At 44.5% G+C, this 17,931-nt stretch overlaps 1 protein-coding gene across 1 annotated transcript in view; it reads left to right on the top strand.

Annotated features, from left to right (window-relative positions):
- LOC115655196 (inter-alpha-trypsin inhibitor heavy chain H3-like) overlaps positions 1-17,931 on the top strand; it is a 60,696-nt gene that overhangs the window by 1,023 nt on the left and 41,742 nt on the right. The window contains 3 exon segments of the mRNA XM_030570439.1: positions 2,497-2,517; positions 3,747-3,913; positions 10,547-10,651. Of these exon segments, the coding sequence (XP_030426299.1) occupies positions 2,497-2,517; positions 3,747-3,913; positions 10,547-10,651 (293 nt within the window).

The following is a 17,931-nucleotide window of genomic DNA, read 5'->3' as shown; positions in this document are numbered from 1 at the left end:
AAGTAATTTTTGACTTGTTCTTTCCCTATTTTAGCCTCTGATCCTACCTCATTTTCACTGGCATTCACTATGTTAGACGTACAATTGCCACCAACCTTCTTGGTGAAACCTGAAACAAAGAAGTCATTAAGCACCTCTGCCATTTCCACATTTTCTGTTTTTGTCTCCCCCCAATCATTGAGTAATGGGCCTGCTCTGTCCTTGGTCTTTCTCTTGCTTCTAGCATATTCGTGGAATGTTTTCTTGTTACTCTTTATGTCCCTAGCTAGTTTGAACTCGTTTGTGCCTTGGCTTTTTTAATTTTGTCCCCACATACTTGTGTTATTTGTTTATATTCCTCCTTTGTAATCTGACAGAGTTTCCACTTTTTGCAGAACTCTTTTTTGTATTTTAGATCATTGAACATCTCCTGGTTAGATTGGTCAAAGCCAGAGAGAGGCTTATTGGCTGCTGGCAGGCTCTTGGGGGTCAGAGTTCTAGAACAAAGCTACACAGCCATAGCATACCCAGGGTTATGAGGCAGATGGTGACCAAGCCCCTTTCTGGCCTGGGTGAACCCCAAGATATCACAGGGATACACAGTTATCTACATTTACAAATAACATTAAAGATGTCAAGCTTTTCAACAATATCCACAAGGGAGAGATGAATCTAGGAAAGAAATGCTTAAAAATGGTCTAACGCACAGCTCAGCAGCCCAGTATAAACATTTAGCAGCGCATAGCTCAAAATGCTGCTCACTTCTACCAGCCAGTCCAGTCAATAACTGCCTTGAAAGCAGGGAAAAGACTGTCCATCTCTCAGTCTGAGAGGCTGTTCTGCACCTTATTCCTCTCTTCAAAAGCAATGTCCACAGTTCTCTTGTTCTTCTGCTATGCAAGAGCAGCAGCTATTTAATTGCCTGGAGGATTTCACCACCTTTTTCCAAAGCTTTGGTTTTAACTTCTATGGATTATTCCTTGCAGCTATGATGTTTGTAGCCAACTCTCTGTGCTGTACAGACTGTTTCTAGCCCAGGCTGCTTGGGTCAGGTGTTTCTTATTACTAATTAAGCACAGGCAGGTAGGTAAACACCCTTCAGTGTAGGAAAGGCTCTGTTTCAAGGGTACTATCTACCACAGACATGCATGAACAGCAGTTAGCAGAACAATAAAGGAAGCTGGTGTGTACTGAATCACGAGGGGCCAAAGCTATGAGCTAGCCTGAGGTACGACTAGAGTGGTGGGGTTATTAGAACAAGACACCACCACAACCAAAACCCACCAGGAAGGCAATTTTGAATTCACTACTGAAATTTGTGGGGAGCCAGTAGAGTTGTTTGAAGATAGCTGATGTGATCACTCTCCCTTGTATATTATACAATAGAACATGCTATTTGTATAAATGAAGTGGAAGACACAGCGTAAATTAATAACTGTTGCAAATTAGCAAGGCAGCAAGTGAACACCTAGGAAATGAGGGAGATTACATCACAAAGCACAGAAGCATATCCTTGCCTTTTAGGAAATGAGTAGTTCCAGTGAGGTCAAGGGGACAGCTCATGTTTCAAGTCAGGAAAATGTTTGCTGATTCAGGGCCTTATTTAACAAGTGGTGTTCAGTTTTAGTGATTTCTTATACTTCCAATCTAGTAGTAAATGTTCTGCAGCAGGGCTTCTCAATTTTTCTTTAAAGTGGACCTCATGAGTTTTTCATATTCAAACTTCCCTACCTGTTTGTGATCATGCAGACCACTGTCTCACCTCCCAACTGCAATTACAAACATTTTGATGGAAACCACAGTTATTTAAATGGACAGGTCATAATGGGAGAGAAAATTCATATTTTTAGTTTTCTTTAGACTGACAAGTATTTTGTCTGCTTGGAGGATGTAGCATGGCTGGGGGTAGGGACAGAAGTTAATTGCACTCGTTTCACCTCCCATCAGTTGTTTTTGACTCAAAGGGAATCCAGGAAAGCCAGCAGCGTGTGACTGTATGGCCCTCTGCAGAGATAATGTTTTATCCAAATAAGTTGTTAGTGCTTTGAGAACAAGCCTATTACATTTTTGCTGAGCACTGTTGGGTGGACTGCAGAGGCTTTCTTGTGAGAATTATGGGTCAAGCAGGATGACAAAATGAGAGTGGAGTGAGTGAGGTAATATCTATTATTGGACTAACTTCTGTTGGTGAAACAGACAAGCTTACACAGAGCTTGTCTTCAGGTCTGAAGAGCTCTGTGTAATCTTAAACACTTCTCTCTCACCAACAGAAGCGGGTCCAATAAAAGATATTACCTCACCCACCATGTGTCTCTAATACCCTGGGAGCAGCCTGCTTACAAAACACAGCAAACAAAAATGAGTTGTGAAGTTCTACTGAAGAGCAGCTATATACGTAAGCAGTTAGAAATAAATGCAGGAGCTGGCAGGGGAGTGACTTGTCCTCCACTACTTCACCTCTGTGGCCAAGATAAGTATAGCTGTGGGAAATTTATATTAATTTCTTTTTATTTACAGAAACGAAGCACCAGTGATGTGGTAAGTGCTCCCATGACCCAAGAGGGTGAGTTTAAGGCCTTTTGGAGTGAAAGGTGATGTTACTTCTCATGCTTTTATTATGGGTTTAAATCCCTTTATCAGAAATGACTTTGGCTCATTTGGAAGTCTGTAAGTAAGTTATAATGCATATCTGACCCTGTTGTGATGTAGAGTCCTTAACCACTTATTGACTTGGTGGGATCTACATCCACATAGAATCATAGATTATTAGGATCGGAAGGGACCTCAAGAGATCATCTAGTCTAACCCCCTGCTCAAAGCAGAACCAATCCCCAAATCGCCCCCTCAAGGATTGAGCTCACAACCCTGGGTTTAGCAGGCCCATGCTCAAACCACTGAGCTATCCCTCCCAGTTAATATGAAGTCTGTAATGATGGCTGCTAGCAGTGCTTCTCTCCTTCCCAGCAGACTAGGTACCACATGGTTATCTTCCTGTAACTCTTTAGCATTTGGGGTCATTTGCTATGCAGACAGGACCTCCTCCCCATACTTGTGTACAGGCATGCTGGGATGATTTTTATAGTGGGGGTGCTGAGAACCAAACTGTAAACCTGTATGTGATGGAAGCCACTTCAAGCCAAGGGGCGCAGCAGCACCCCCAGCTCCAGCATGTTTGTGTAGCTAGTTTGATCGAGCCTCCTTCCTCTGAGCACTCTGTGCGGGAGACCATTCCAGAATCCATTGCCTGCGGTGTTGCTGGTGCGATTCTCTGTGCATATCATCCACGCATTCCGTCTCTTGCTGAAGTACTATGGGCAAGCTGCCCAGAATTTTCCAGAATGTGTTTGTTCAGACATAGCTAAGCAGTCTGGTTAATGCAGCCACATGAACATGTTTGTGTTGTGAGGGGAAAAACGCTATTTTGTGGACACAACCCAATCATGTTTTTTTGTTACAAAGTTAGAGGAGTGTCAAAAAAATTGCTTATAAAAAATTGTTGCACTTGTAATGTAGATGGAGCGTTAACTCATCAAGCACCAGGGCTTTTGCTCACCTATCTCTCTCTCCATTACACAATATATTAAATAAAGAGACAGAGTAGCTATAGGGGTAACTTAGCTTTCCTCATTCTAATGAAGTTCCTTGCCCCGTATTGGAAGACAGCTACTCTTTCTGTGATTACCATTGTCACGTGAGTCTTCAGAATGGAGTTAAAATAATTAGCATAGATTTTTCACTGTAACCAGGGTTTCTTTTTCATTCTTCAGATCATCAATGGCATAGAAATCTACAGCATGAAAATTGATAGCAAAGTGACATCTCGATTTGCCCACAATGTCATCACCAGTTGAGCTGTCAATCATGCCAGTGTGTCTAAGGCAGTGGTTTTTGATGTGGAGCTCCCCAAGACGGCCTTCATTACGAATTTCAGCATGTAGGTAGTTTGCTGATAGCTTGTCTCGATGGGGTTGCCAACCCTCCCGGTTTCGCTGGGAGTCTCCTGGAATCATGCGCACAGACTGGCTAACCTAGTAAGGAGGGCTTTAAACTAGGTTCGACGGGGACAGGTGAGCAAAGCCCACAGGTAAGTGGGGAACAAGACCTGGGAGATGGGTTGGAAACAGGAGGGAGCACGGGCTATAATGGCAGAGAGGAAGGAGGGTCAGGGCGAAGCTGGGAGGCAAGATCAAACCAGTATCTTAGATGCCTTTATACAAATGCAAGAAGTATGGGTAATAAGCAGGAAGAACTGGAAGTGCTAATAAATAAATACAACTATGACATTATTGGCATTACTGAAACTTGGTGGGATAATACACACGACTGGAATGTTGGTGTGGATGGGTATAGTTTGCTCAGGAAGGATAGACAGGGGAAAAAGGGAGGAGGTGTTGCCTTATATATTAAAAATGTACACACTTGGACTGAGGTGGAGATGGACATAGGAGACGGAAGGGTGGAGAGTCTCTGGGTTAGGCTAAAAGGGGTAAAAAACACAGGTGATGTCGTGCTGGGAGTCTACTACAGGCCACCTAATCAGGCGGAAGAGGTGGATGAGGCTTTTTTCAAACAACTAACAAAATCATCCAAAGCCCAAGATTTGGTGGTGATGGGGGACTTCAACTATCCAGATATATGTTAAGAAAATAACACCGCGGGGCACAGACTATCCAATAAGTTCCTGGACTGTATTGCAGACAACTTTTTATTTCAGAAAATTGAAAAAGCTACTAGGGGGGAAGCTGTTCTAGACTTGATTTTAACCAACAGGGAGGAACTTGTTGAGAATTTAAAAGTAGAAGGAAGCTTGGGTGAAAGTGATCATGAAATCATAGAATTTGCAATTCTAAGGAAGGGTAGAAAGGAGTACAGCAGAATAGAGACAATGGATTTCAGGAAGGCGGATTTTGGTAAGCTCAGAGAGCTGATAGGCCAGGTCCCATGGGAATTAAGACTGAGGGGAAAAACAACTGAGGAAAGTTGGCAGTTTTTCAAAGGGACGCTATTAAGGGCCCAGAAGCAAGTTATTCCGATGGTTAGGAAAGATAGAAAATGTGGCAAAAGACCACCTTGGCTTACCCTTGAGATCTTGCGTGACCTACAAAATAAAAAGGCGGCATATAAAAAATGGAAACTAGGTCAGATCACGAAGGATGAATATAGGCAAATTACACAGGAATGCAGAGGCAAGATTAGAAAAGCAAAGGCACAAAATGAACTCAAACTAGCTATGGGAATAAAGGGAAACAAGAAGACTTTTTATCAATACATTAGAAGCAAGAGGAAGACTAAGGACAGGGTAGGCCCACTGCTCAATGAGGAGGGGGTAACAGTAACGGGAGACTTGGAAATGGCAGAGATGCTTAATGACTTCTTTGTTTCGGTCTTCACTGAGAAGTCTGAAGGAATGTCTAGTATAGTGAATGCTTACGGGAAGAGGGTAGGTTTAGAAGAGAAAATAAGGAAAGAGCAAGTAAAAAAGCACTTAGAAAAGTTAGATGCCTGCAAGTCACCAGGGCCTGATGAAATGCATCCTAGAATACTCAAGGAGTTAATAGAGGAGGTATCTGAGCCTCTAGCTATTATCTTTGGGAAATCATGGGAGACGGGGGAGATTCCAGAAGACTGGAAGGGGGCAAATATAGTACCCATCTATAAAAAGGGAAATAAAAACAACCCAGGAAACTACAGACCAGTTAGTTTAACTTCTGTGCCAGGGAAGATAATGGAGCAGGTAATCAAAGAAATCATCTGCAAACACTTGGAAGGTGGTAAGGTGATAGGGAATAGCCAGCATGGATTTGTAAAGAACAAATCCTGTCAAACTAATCTGATAACGTTCTTTGATAGGATAACGAGCCTTGTGGATAAGGGAGAAGCGGTGGATGTGATATACCTAGACTTTAGTAAGGCATTTGATACAGTTTCGCATGATATTCTTATAGATAAGCTAGGAAAGTACAATTTAGATGGGGCTACTATAAGGTGGGTGCATAACTGGCTGGATAACCGTACTCAGAGAGTAGTTGTTAATGGCTCCCAATCCTGCTGGAAAGGTATAACAAGTGGGGTTCCGCAGGGGTCTGTTTTGGGACCGGTTCTGTTCAATATCTTCATCAACGATTTAGATGTTGGCATAGAAAGTACGCTTATTAAGTTTGCGGACGATACCAAACTGGGAGGGATTGCAACTGCTCTGGAGGACAGGGTCAGAATTCAAAATGATCTGGACAAATTGGAGAAATGGTCTGAGGTAAACAGGATGAAGTTCAATAAAGATAAATGCAAAGTGCTCCACTTAGGAAGGAACAATCAGTTTCACACATACAGAATGGGAAGAGACTGTCTAGGAAGGAGTATGGCAGAAAGAGACCTAGGGGTCATAGTGGACCACAAGCTTAATATGAGTGAACAGTGTGATACTGTTGCAAAAAAAGCAAACATGATTCTGGGATGCATTAACAGGTGTCTTATAAACAAGACACGAGAAGTCATTCTTCCGCTTTACTCTGCGCTGGTTAGGCCTCAACTGGAGTATTGTGTCCAGTTCTGGGCACCGCATTTCAAGAAAGATGTGGAGAAATTGGAGAGGGTCCAGAGAAGAGCAACAAGAATGATTAAAGGTCTTGAGAACATGACCTATGAAGGAAGGCTGAAGGAATTGGGTTTATTTAGTTTGGAAAAGAGAAGACTGAGAGGGGACCTGATATCAGTTTTCAGGTATCTAAAAGGGTGTCATCAGGAGGAGGGAGAAAACTTGTTCACCTTAGCCTCCAATGATAGAACAAGAAGCAATGGGCTTAAACTGCAGCAAGGGAGATTTAGGTTGGACATTAGGAAAAAGTTCCTAACTGTCAGGGTAGTTAAACACTGGAATAGATTGCCTAGGGAAGTTGTGGAATCTCCATCTCTGGAGATATTTAAGAGTAGGTTAGATAAATGTCTATTAGGGATGGTCTAGACAGTATTTGGTCCTGCCATGAGGGCAGGGGACTGGACTCGATGACCTCTCGAGGTCCCTTCCAGTCCTAGAGTCTATGAGTCTATGAGTCTATGCCCCCTCTCCCAGAGGCTACTAAAACCAAACTGTAAGATTTTAGATGCTAAAAGTCTGGCAGTGCAGCAGGGCTAAAGCAGGTTTCCTACCTGGACTGGCCTCACACCACTCCCAGAAGTGGCTGGCATGTCCCTGAGACCCCTGGGAGGGTGCAGGGGTCTCTATACACTGCCCCCACCCCAAGCACTGACTCTACAGTTTCCATTGGCCGGGAACTGCGGCCAGTGGGAGCTGCAGGGGTGGCACTTGTTTGGAGCAGGCAGTGTGTGTAGCTCCCTGCCCTCCCTGCCACTGCCTGGCAGGGACATGCCAGACACTTCCAGGAGCGGTGTGGGGCCAGGGAAGGCAGGGAGCCTGCCTTAGACCTGCTGCACTGCCACCCAAGGTAAGCACTTCCCAGTCGGAGCCCACAACCCTCACCTCCTCCTGCAGTGCAACCCCTACCCCAGCCTGGAGCCCCCTCCTGCACCCAAAATTCCTCCCAGAGCCTGAGCCCCTTCCTTCACCCAAACTCCCTCCCAGAGCCTGCACCCCCACCTCCTTCCCTACCCCAGCCAGGAGCCCCCTCCCTCACCCAAACTCCCTCCCAGAGCCTGGACCCCACACCCCTTCCTGCAATCCAACCCCCTGTCCCAGGCTCAGCCTGGAATCCCCTCCCACACTCCAAATGTCTCAGCCCCAGCCCAGACCCCACACTCCCTCCCACACCCCAGCCTGGTAAAAGCGAGTGGGGGTAGCGGAGAGCGAGTGACACAGGGAGGTGAGATGGAGTGCATTGGGTGGGACCTTGGAGAAGGGGCAGGGCAGGGGCGGGGCAAGGGTGTTTGGGTTTGTGTGATTAGACAGTTGGCAACCCTAGTCTCCGACTTGCTGTATTGTTTTTTTCACCTGCACAGTGACACAATTTACATTTAACTCACCTTCTCATTTAAAAATGGCACAGTAAAATGTAAAAAAGATATGCATTAGTTAGGACTGTCAATTAATTGCAGTTAACTCACACAATTAACTCAAATGGTGATTAACAAAATTAAAAGCAATTATTTGCAGTTTTAATTGCACTGTTAAACAATGGAATACTGATTGCAATTTATTAAATATTTGGCTGTTTTTCTACATTTTCATATATATTGTATTTTGTGTTGTAATTGAAATCAAGTGTACATTATTTTTATTACAAATATTTGCATTGTAAAAATGATAAGCAAAAGAAATAGTATTTTTCAATTCATCTCATACAAGTACTGTAGTGCAATCTCTTTGTAATGAAAGTGCAATTTACAAATATAAATTTTTTGTTATGTAACTACACTCAAAAACAAAACAATGTAAAACTTCAGTGCCCACAAGTCCACTCAGTCCCACTTCATATTCAGTCAATCGTTAAGGCAAACAAGTTTGTTTATATTTACAGGAGATGATGCTGTCCTCTTCTTATTTACAAAGTCACCAGAAAGTGAGAACAGGCATTTGCATGGCACTTTTGTAGCTGACATTGCAAGGTATTTACGTGCCAGATATGCTAAACATTCATATGCCCCTTCATGCTTCCGCCACCATTCCAGAGGACATGCTTCCATACTGATGATGCATTAATTACATTTGTGACTGAACTCCTTGGGGGGAGAATTGTATGTCCCCTGCTCTGGTTTATCCGCATTCTGCCATATATTTCATGTTATAGCAGTCTCGGATGATGACCCAACACATGTTCATTTTAAGAACACTTTCACTGCAGATTTGACAAAATGCAAAGAAGGTACAAATGTGAGATTCTAAAGATAGTTACAGTGCTTGACCCAAGGTTTAAGAATCTGAAGTGCCTTCCAAAATCTGAGAGGGATGAGGTTTGGAGCATGCTTTCAGAAGTCTTAAAAGAGCAACACTCCAATGCAGAAACTACAGAACCTGAACCACCAAAAAGAGAAAATCAATCTTCTGCTGGTGTTATCTGATTCAGATAATGAAAATGAACATGCGTCAGTCCACATTGCTTTGGATTGTTATTGAGCAGAACCCATCAGCATGGATGCACATCCCTTAGAATGATGGTTGAAGCATTAAGGAACATATGAATCTTTAGCTCATCTGGCATGTAAATATCTTGAGACGCCTGCTACAACAGTGCCATCAGAATGCCTGTTCTCACTTTCAGGTAACATTGTAAAGAAGAAGTGGCAGCATTATCTCCTGCAAATGTAAACAAACTTGTTTGTCTGAGCAATTGGCTGAACAAGAAGTAGGACTGAGTGGACTTGCAGGCTCTAAAATTTTACATCGTTTTATTTTTTAATGCAGTTTTTTTGTACGTAATTCTACATTTGTAAGTTCAACTTTCATGATAAAGAGATTGTACTACAGACCTTGTATTAGGTGAATTGAAAAATACTATTTATTTTGCAGCGCAAATCACTTTTGTAATCAAAAATAAATATAAAGTGAGCACTGTACACTTTGTATTCTGTGTTGTAATTGAAATCAATATATTTGAAAAATATCCAAAAATATTTAAATAATGATATTCTATTATCATTTAACAGTACGATTAATTGCGATTAATTTTTTTAATCACTTGACAGCCCTAGCATGAACATTTAAATAAAAAAGAAGCACTGAAAACATGGACCAAGCTGTTTAGCATTGGCTTTGTTTTGGTGCTATTTCAATCACTTTGTTTGTCAGAGGTATTAGAAATACCATAGCAAAAATGTGTGTACCAGGAGTAAGGGCAGGACTAGTGTTTTATAGCTACCTTGCCTCCTTACAGTTAGAGCTGTGTCATGCCATTTACAGTGCTAAGCCCCAGTCTCAGAAATTCTGTCTGCTCCATAAATGTTTGTTTTATTCTGAGTTATTTTTAGTTGAATCTACAATTTAGAATGAATTTACATTTCATGAAAAATGACTAATGTCTCTCTTAGATAAAAACTTTTCACCGGGGAATTTCTAGAAGAACAAATATACCTGAAGCCCTTTTGAGGCCTTATGTCTGTGCAATGTACAGCCAATTTAACACCTATCTGATCCTAGATATGTGCACTAGAAGAGCACTTCTAGATCTACAGCATTAAAACTAAAGGCTTCATGCTTGAAGTATTTCAGCCAATGAGTGTGCAAACATTGGATATTTGATGATGATAATTGAAGTTAAATAATTAATTTTCTTTTTTCTTTTCTTTTTTTCCCTCCTAGAAACATATGTTTGCTTTGCTGCAACCAACATAAGGTTTGCAGCCAGCATAAGAGGTTTGCCGGGAAGCAGAGGAGTTTGTTTAAAAAGAAAAATATGCTATTAAAATTAAGAGCCTATAAATAAACCATCCTATACTCAACAGACTGCTTTAAATACAGCTCATACATATGTATTAGGGTGATAATTTGTCAAGCACTTTACTAGGGTCTCTGTGCAAATCTGGTACTAATGACCTATTGTAAAACTGTCAGGCCAAAAGGTTTGCCTGTAAAATATAGATACATTTATCTTCACCCAGTTTTTTGTTTCATCTGCAGGACAATTGATGGCATCACCTATCTTGGAAATATATAAGAGAAAGAAGCTGCCAAAAAGCAGTATGAGAAGGCTGCTTCACATGGACATACTGCAGGTCTAGTCAAGTAAGACTCAGATCAGCGTGTACACCCTTATAGCATCGTTATTCACTTCCAGTCCCATAGGAAAAGTGCATTCCTGTGTTTCATGGGAGTAATTTCAGAAGCATATACAAAAGAGCACTTACTTATCTTACAATAACTGTGGTTCTTTGAGAGGTGTTGTCCACACAGATTCCACTTCTGATGTGCAAGCACCACATGTATGTGAAATTGGATTATTTTTGGCTAGCAGTGTCCACTGGGGCTGCCCTTGGGCCCTGGATATCCTCACATCCTCACTCCAGGGCATAAAAGGCCGAGCAGATTCAGCTATTCATCAGCTCTTTTGCCAACATGGAATCCTATTGTTGACCGAGTCTGTATAAGCAAGCAAGGAAGGAGGGTGGGTCTTGGAAATTGAATGAGCTCTAGCTTACATGGGTGGATCTAACCTAGCGATCTAATCATAGGATCTGATACAGTTAGATACCCATTTAGACAAACTGGGTGGAAATGGTGGGACCCTTAGCCCTATCTGCAAAGGCTACAGACAGTGTGAGGGAGCAAAAATGATCGTGATCATCCCTGCTTGTTCACATAATGTATGGCTGTGGGTGTTCCCCATTATCAGCTGGATCCCTGAAGCAAAAGTAGAAATGCTGTGCACATGAGATATATGGCTCTGAGTGCCAGGATATTTATGTGAATATGAGTTTTCTGGGGGGACCAGAGGCCTTGTGTTTGAAGGTGCTCCAGATGAGCTCCCATTTGAATGTGGAGGCATCCATCACCAAAGGATGCTCCATTGCACACGTAAAGCAGATCTTTACACTAATCTGATGAGGAGAGGACTTCTTGCAAGACCTTCATTTTCATGTCCATTTGGTGCTTGCTGGGTAAGTACATGGATTTCAGCCACCCTTGCAGATGTTTGAACTCTAGCATGCTGAGTGATGTAGATGCAAGATGCCATGTGACTCAAAGGGTGCCTGAGGCATGCTCTTGCAGACATCTCTGGGTGACCTGGCAGATTGATGAGATTCACTATGGTCTGGTACCTCCCTTGCAGTAGATAAACTCTTACTGACCTCAAATCTTACACAGCTCCTATTCTCTACTTTGAGTTGGCAAAAGTGTGTTGTGGGTTTTTTTAATTTGTTGTTTATTTTTATCTTGAATCTCATTGTGGTGAAGAATCTTAAAATCACACAAACTCAGTTGGTCACCAGCTGGGGAAATTTTCCTAAGATCAGCCACTCATCCAGGCATGAGTCTTCCTGAATGCTGTGTTGTTTTAAGCTGGCTGTGATGATGGATTTAGAGAATATTCTCAGTGCCATGGAGAGCCCAAAGGTCAGCACCCTGTATTTGTAGAGAGTCTCCCACTATGAATCTTAAGTATTTTCTGTGTTCCGGGTATACAGACAGCTGGGAATAAGTGTCCTGAAGCTTGGGAGCCAAAAATCAGTCATGGAGATGTAACGAGGGGATAATTGAGGCCAGATGACCATGCTGAACTTGAAATGAAAGATGAATCTGTTGAGATGTCTCAGGTCTAGAGTAGAACACCAGCCTCCCTTTTAATTTGGGATTAAAGAGTAATGGGGTAGAACCCCTTGCCTCTGCATTTCATGTATTCCAATGCTCTGAACTGCAGAAGGGAATTCACCTCCTATTTTAACAGGATCTCATGAGAGGGTCCCTGAAGAAGGCCAGGGAAAGGAAGGGACTGGAATTAGTTAGAATACCCCTTGTTTGTAATTTCCAGGACGCAATGGTCTGATTATTATTTGGACATCTTTAGGTATTCCAGAAGATTGGAACTGTGAAGCCCTGTGTATCACAATGGAAGTGGCTGTTGTATGTGGCACTGTATCAGAGACATCTAAAGCAGCCTGCAGAGATGTTTGGGCCACTAACTCTCTTTCAGACGCTACGCATTGTGATATCTTGTCCCAGGACATGTAGTTGTATTTTGACAGAAACATCTGATAATTCAAAATGTTCATTTGGACACTAGCCGAGGTTGTTGGGGCCAAGGAGTTAGTACTAGGGGAAGTGCACACCATGGTTGCAGGCAGTACCATGAGGATACATGGACCATCCTGTGGTGCTAAGGCATCAGAGGATCCTGATGTGAGCCATTAGCCACCTTTTGGCTGAGGGGCATAAGAGACAGAGATGTATTTTTGTGCCTAATTTTGCTGGTCACTGGCAAGGGTGACCTTAGCCTATGTTCACTGTGGGAGTGATGCTCTGCCTACTTCTTTTCAATGATGACTAGGTGGAGGGAGACTTGACTGCTCTGCCTGATTCAGTAGTTGAGGGGTTTTGATCAGTTTGATGAAGAATGAGCCTGGCAGTTTGATGCAGAGCAGCAGTTCACAGGAGCACTAGCCAAAAGTGACTATTCAGGCTTTTGGGGATCTTTCACCTCAGGCTCTGAAGAGGCCTTCATCAAGCACTTTACAAGACAGGGCTTGAGCTGGGTCTCCCTCTCGCTGCATTCTCTTGGAGAAGGAACAGCAGATCGATATTTGCCAAGGATGTATCCTTGGCCAAGGCAGAAGTAGTACCTAGAATGCCCAGCATTGAGCAGGATAGCAGCCTCACAATAGGAGGCTATCCCTATGAGTCCTGAGTCCTAGCACCAAGGATATCCCCAAACCTATTCTAAATTTTAGGGGGGTGAGGGGGTTTGCCAATGGGCATAAACAGAAAACTAGATACGCATTTAGACAAACTGGGTGGAAATGGTGGGACGCTTAGCCCTATCTACAAAGGCTACAGACATACTAACTATATTAACCACTATTAACCTCCCAAACAAAAGATCATATGGTAGTCAGAGTAAGTGAACACTACAGGATTTCTGTCTTGCTGCCAAGAACAGTAAGAAGGAATGGCGGGACAGTTGGGCCTGCACTGCCCTGTGTGCCGTCTGGTGGGGGGATGCAAAGACTATCCAGTGTGCAGGTGCTGCCCCAGTGGGCATTGCTATCCAAAAAGAATCTGATTTCACATGCATGGGACACATGAACTCCCAAGTGTGGAATCTGTGTGGACAATCACTCAGAGAAGAAACCATTTTTCTTATTCACCCTGATATGGCATTAATTTTGTAATTAACTCTGCATTTCCTTTTACCTGGGGACTTCAGCAAAGTACCAAACTTGACAAACATTAATTGTGCCTCATCACATCACTAATATTTTCCTGCCACATAGGGAGGTGTAAACTAAATAACATATTTTATTAGAAGTGATCTGCTGAATCTAATATAGTCATTTAGACTGAGAACACCACCACAGTATCTTAGTGCCTATTTGACAAGATGAATGTTTTTAAATACCACGTGGCAATTATTTGACAGTTGGATGTATGATTGTGTGAAATGGTGTTAGGAGACCAAATTTAATTTCATTCCAGCCATTCAGTGGTTGGATTTAAACTTTGTTCTCTGTGCTTTGGCCATTTTATTGTCATTACTAACTCTTTTTGGGAATTGGTATTCTATCCTATTCAGATCTTCTACCACATGCATCTCTGTATTATCTATATAGTCATTGCAAAAAGAGGTGTGCATTTACAACTGAGCAGGTAACTTGAGATAGCTATCTTGGTTTAAAAATCCTAGTGGAGACAGGGCACAGTTAGTGTTTACCTTGGTGTAGGTAGTTGAGGTCAACCCTATATGAGGGGAAGAATATAGCTAGCTAAGTCAATCTTATATCTTCCTGTCTGGGGTTGACCTTGGTGAGTTACATCAAAGTGAAAATGACCTGTGCCTTATCTCCACCAGGTTTTTACACCAAGACAGCTATCTCAATTGAAAAACACATCTATTAGAATTAGAACCAATCTATTAGAATTATTTGAGAGTGGACGAGGCTGATCCAGTGGATATAGTGTACTTAGACTTTCAAAAACCCTTTGACAAGGTTCCTCACCAAAGGCTCTTAACAAAGTAAACTGTAATGAGACCAGAGGAAAGGTCCTCTCATGGGCCAGTAACTGGTTAAAATATAGGGGAAAAAGAGTAGAAATAAATGGTCAGTTTTCAGCATGGAGAGAGGTAAATAGTGATATCACTCAGGGGTTTGTGGTGTCCCCCAGTCCTTTTCAATATATTCACAAATGATCTGGAAAAAGGGGTAAACAGTGAGGTGGCAAAATTTGCAGATGATACAAAACTACTCAAGATAGTTAAGTCCAAAGCAGACTATGAAAAGTTACAAAGGTTTCTCTCAGAACTGGATGAGGGGGCAACAAAATGGCAGAAGCCCTCTATACCAACATTCTACACAAAGATGGACTACAAGCCGGAAGGAACAATATCCCCAGTAATGTCATGGCAGACCTGGTGGCTGAACTTTGTCCTCACCCACAACTATTTCACATTTGGGGACAATGTAAACCTTCAAGTCAGTAGCACTGCTATGGGGACCCGCATGGCCCCAAAGTATGGCAACATTTTTTTGGCTGACTTAGAACAACGCTTCCTTAGCTCTCATCCCCTAACGCCCCTACTCTACTTATGCTACATTGATGACATCTTCATCATCCCATGAAAAAGAAGCCCTTGAGGAATTCCACCATGATTTCAACAATTTCCATCCCACCATCAATCTCAGCCTGCACCAGTCCACATGAGATCCACTTCCTGGACACTACAGTGCTAATAAGGGATGGTCACATAAACACCACCCTTTACCGGAAACCTACTGACTGCTCTACTTACCTACATGCCTTCAGCTTTATCCAGACCACACCACACAATCTATGGTCTACAGCCAATTTCTAAGATACAACTGCATTTGCTCCAACCCCTCAGACAGAGACAAATACCTACAAGTTCTTCTTTGAGTGCTTGCTCATATCCATTCCAATTAGGTGTGAGCACGCCGCGTGCACGTTCGTCGGAAGATTTTCTACACTAGCAACACCCAGTGGGTCGGCTGGGCGCCCCCTGGCATGGCGCCACTATGGCACCGAATATATACCCCTGCTGACCCATCCACTCCTCAGTTCCTTCTTACCGCCCGTGTCCTTCGTTGGAACAGTGGAGCGCGGCTTAGCTGATCTCCACTTCCCTAGCTATTCACTCGTTCTAGTACTATTGTGTTATAGTTTTATAGTTGTAGTTAACACTTTTAATAACCTTTTGTAAACCTAGTTAGTGTATATAGTTCAGAGGGTTGGGGATTAGCCCTTTCCCCTCTCCTGGTGCCCAGGCCCATGCCTGGTTCACCGGGCTTCAAACCGTGCTCAGCCTGCCAGTGGCCGATGCCAACGGGATACCCCCACGACTCCTGCCTAAAGTGCCTGGGGGAATCCCATCTTACAGATAAGTGCCGGATTTGCAAGTCCTTCAAACCGTGGACAAAAAAGGAGCGGGACTTTCATCTTAAGCACCTCCTAATGGAGGCGGCCCTCACTCCTCCATCTTTGGCACAGAGTGCCGCACAGTCCGCGCTGGGGAGAAGTGCCTCGTCGGCACCGGAGAACGCCGGCACCGCCAAGATGCCCCGGCACCAGCCGGCACCAGCCCAGAAACCAGCCCGGCACCACTCCCTCTCCCTCTCCCCTCATGCCAAAAAGGTCAAAGCTCCTGCGGCTCCAATATGTACACCACAGTCTGAGCAGCAGCCGAAACCGAGTCGTCCGGCACCAACAACTGCCACAGCACCAGCAATCTTGGTACCGTTGATTCCGGCCAGGCAAGAGCCGTCGAGTCCAGTGCATGACAGCTCCCTGGCACACGCCAAGGTCAAGCTTATTGTTCCCACCACGACAGAGACCATTTCGACGGCGAGGGAACTCATTGCCCTGATGGAGCCCACCCTGCCCCAACCCCTGGCACTGCCGGTGCAGGTTATTGCATCAGCAGGGAAGCCTGCCCTAGTCAGGCCACGTTCCATCGACGCCGCAGGCAGGCACCACTCGAGATAGAGGTCTCACCAGTGCTCCCGATCTCTCCACCGGTCCCAATCTCGACGCCGCTTGCAGTCCCGGTACCGATCTCCTTCTCAGCACCAGTCGTACTCGTGGTACCGTTCAAGATCCCGCTCTCCGGACCGATACTCCAGACGGTGGTCCAGCTCCCGGCACCGTTCACACCGCAGTCACTCCCACTGTAGAGCTTCACGATCCCGGTCGACTTCCTGGCACTGCGCCGGTGGCAGGTCCCGGTCAACCTCTCGGCACCGGTACGACTCCCGGTACCGCTCTCCTGTGAGGCATGACGTACGGTACCCTATGCACAGGGCTCCTCCTCATGTGCACTCTGCTCTGACATGGCCATCACGGCACCCATCTGAGTCTTCGCACGCTGATAGCGCCGCATATGGAGATTCAGAAACGCAGAGCCGTGTCCTCCAGGAGCCTCAGGGCACAGAACAAGTGCCTCAGTGGTCTTTCTGGATGCCTTGGGCATATCACCAGGCCCAAGGCGAACCCACGGTTCCATCTCGTTCCTCCCCGTTGGAACATTGGGCACCAGAGGCCACTGTTAGCCGCCCTCCTCCAGTGGGTACGGACGACTCGGCTCTTGCACCGGATACTCAGGTGTTCCCGGACCTTGATGCTCCTCCAGAACAGGAATCACTAAATGAGCCAACCATGCCAGGTCTGTCTTCATCCTCTTCATCAAACGAGGCAGTAGCCAGTACTCCTACATTGGGCCCACCCCCGATCGACCTCCGAGCCCACCAGGATCTTCTCCGGTGAGTCGCCTTAAACATCAACCTTCAGGTGGAGGAGGTCCCGGAGGTGGAAGACCCAGTCATAGACATACTGTCGGCGGATGCCCCAACTAGCGTGGCTCTGCCATTCATCTGTTCTATCCAGGCCAAAGTGGACACCATTTGGCAATCCCCGGCGTCTATCCCTCCCATGGCCAGAGGCGTGGAAAGGAAATACATGGTACCCTCTAAAGGGTATGAATACTTATATACCCATCCTCCTCCATGCTCTCTGGTCATTCAATCTGTGAATGAGAGAGAGCGCCATGGCCAGCAAGCCCCGGCCCCGAAATCGTGGGAGGCTAGAAGGATGGATCTACTGGAGCGTAAAGTTTACTCCGCCGGAGGCCTCCAACTGCGGGTGTCTAACCAACAGGCCCTGCTCAGCAGGTATAATTATAATACCTGGCAATCGGTGGGTAAGTTTGCTGAACTGGTCCCACAGGATTCCTGCCCAGAATTCCAAGCCCTTCTGGAGGAAGGGAAGAAAGTGGCACGGACTTCTCTGCAGGCCTCACTCGACACTGCTGATTCGGCGGCCAGAACCATGGCCTCGGGGAT

The sequence above is a fragment of the Gopherus evgoodei genome, chromosome 7, assembly GCF_007399415.2.
Source record: "Gopherus evgoodei ecotype Sinaloan lineage chromosome 7, rGopEvg1_v1.p, whole genome shotgun sequence".
Taxonomy (NCBI): Eukaryota; Metazoa; Chordata; order Testudines; family Testudinidae; genus Gopherus; species Gopherus evgoodei.
This window is presented reverse-complemented; position numbering and strand designations above follow the sequence as displayed.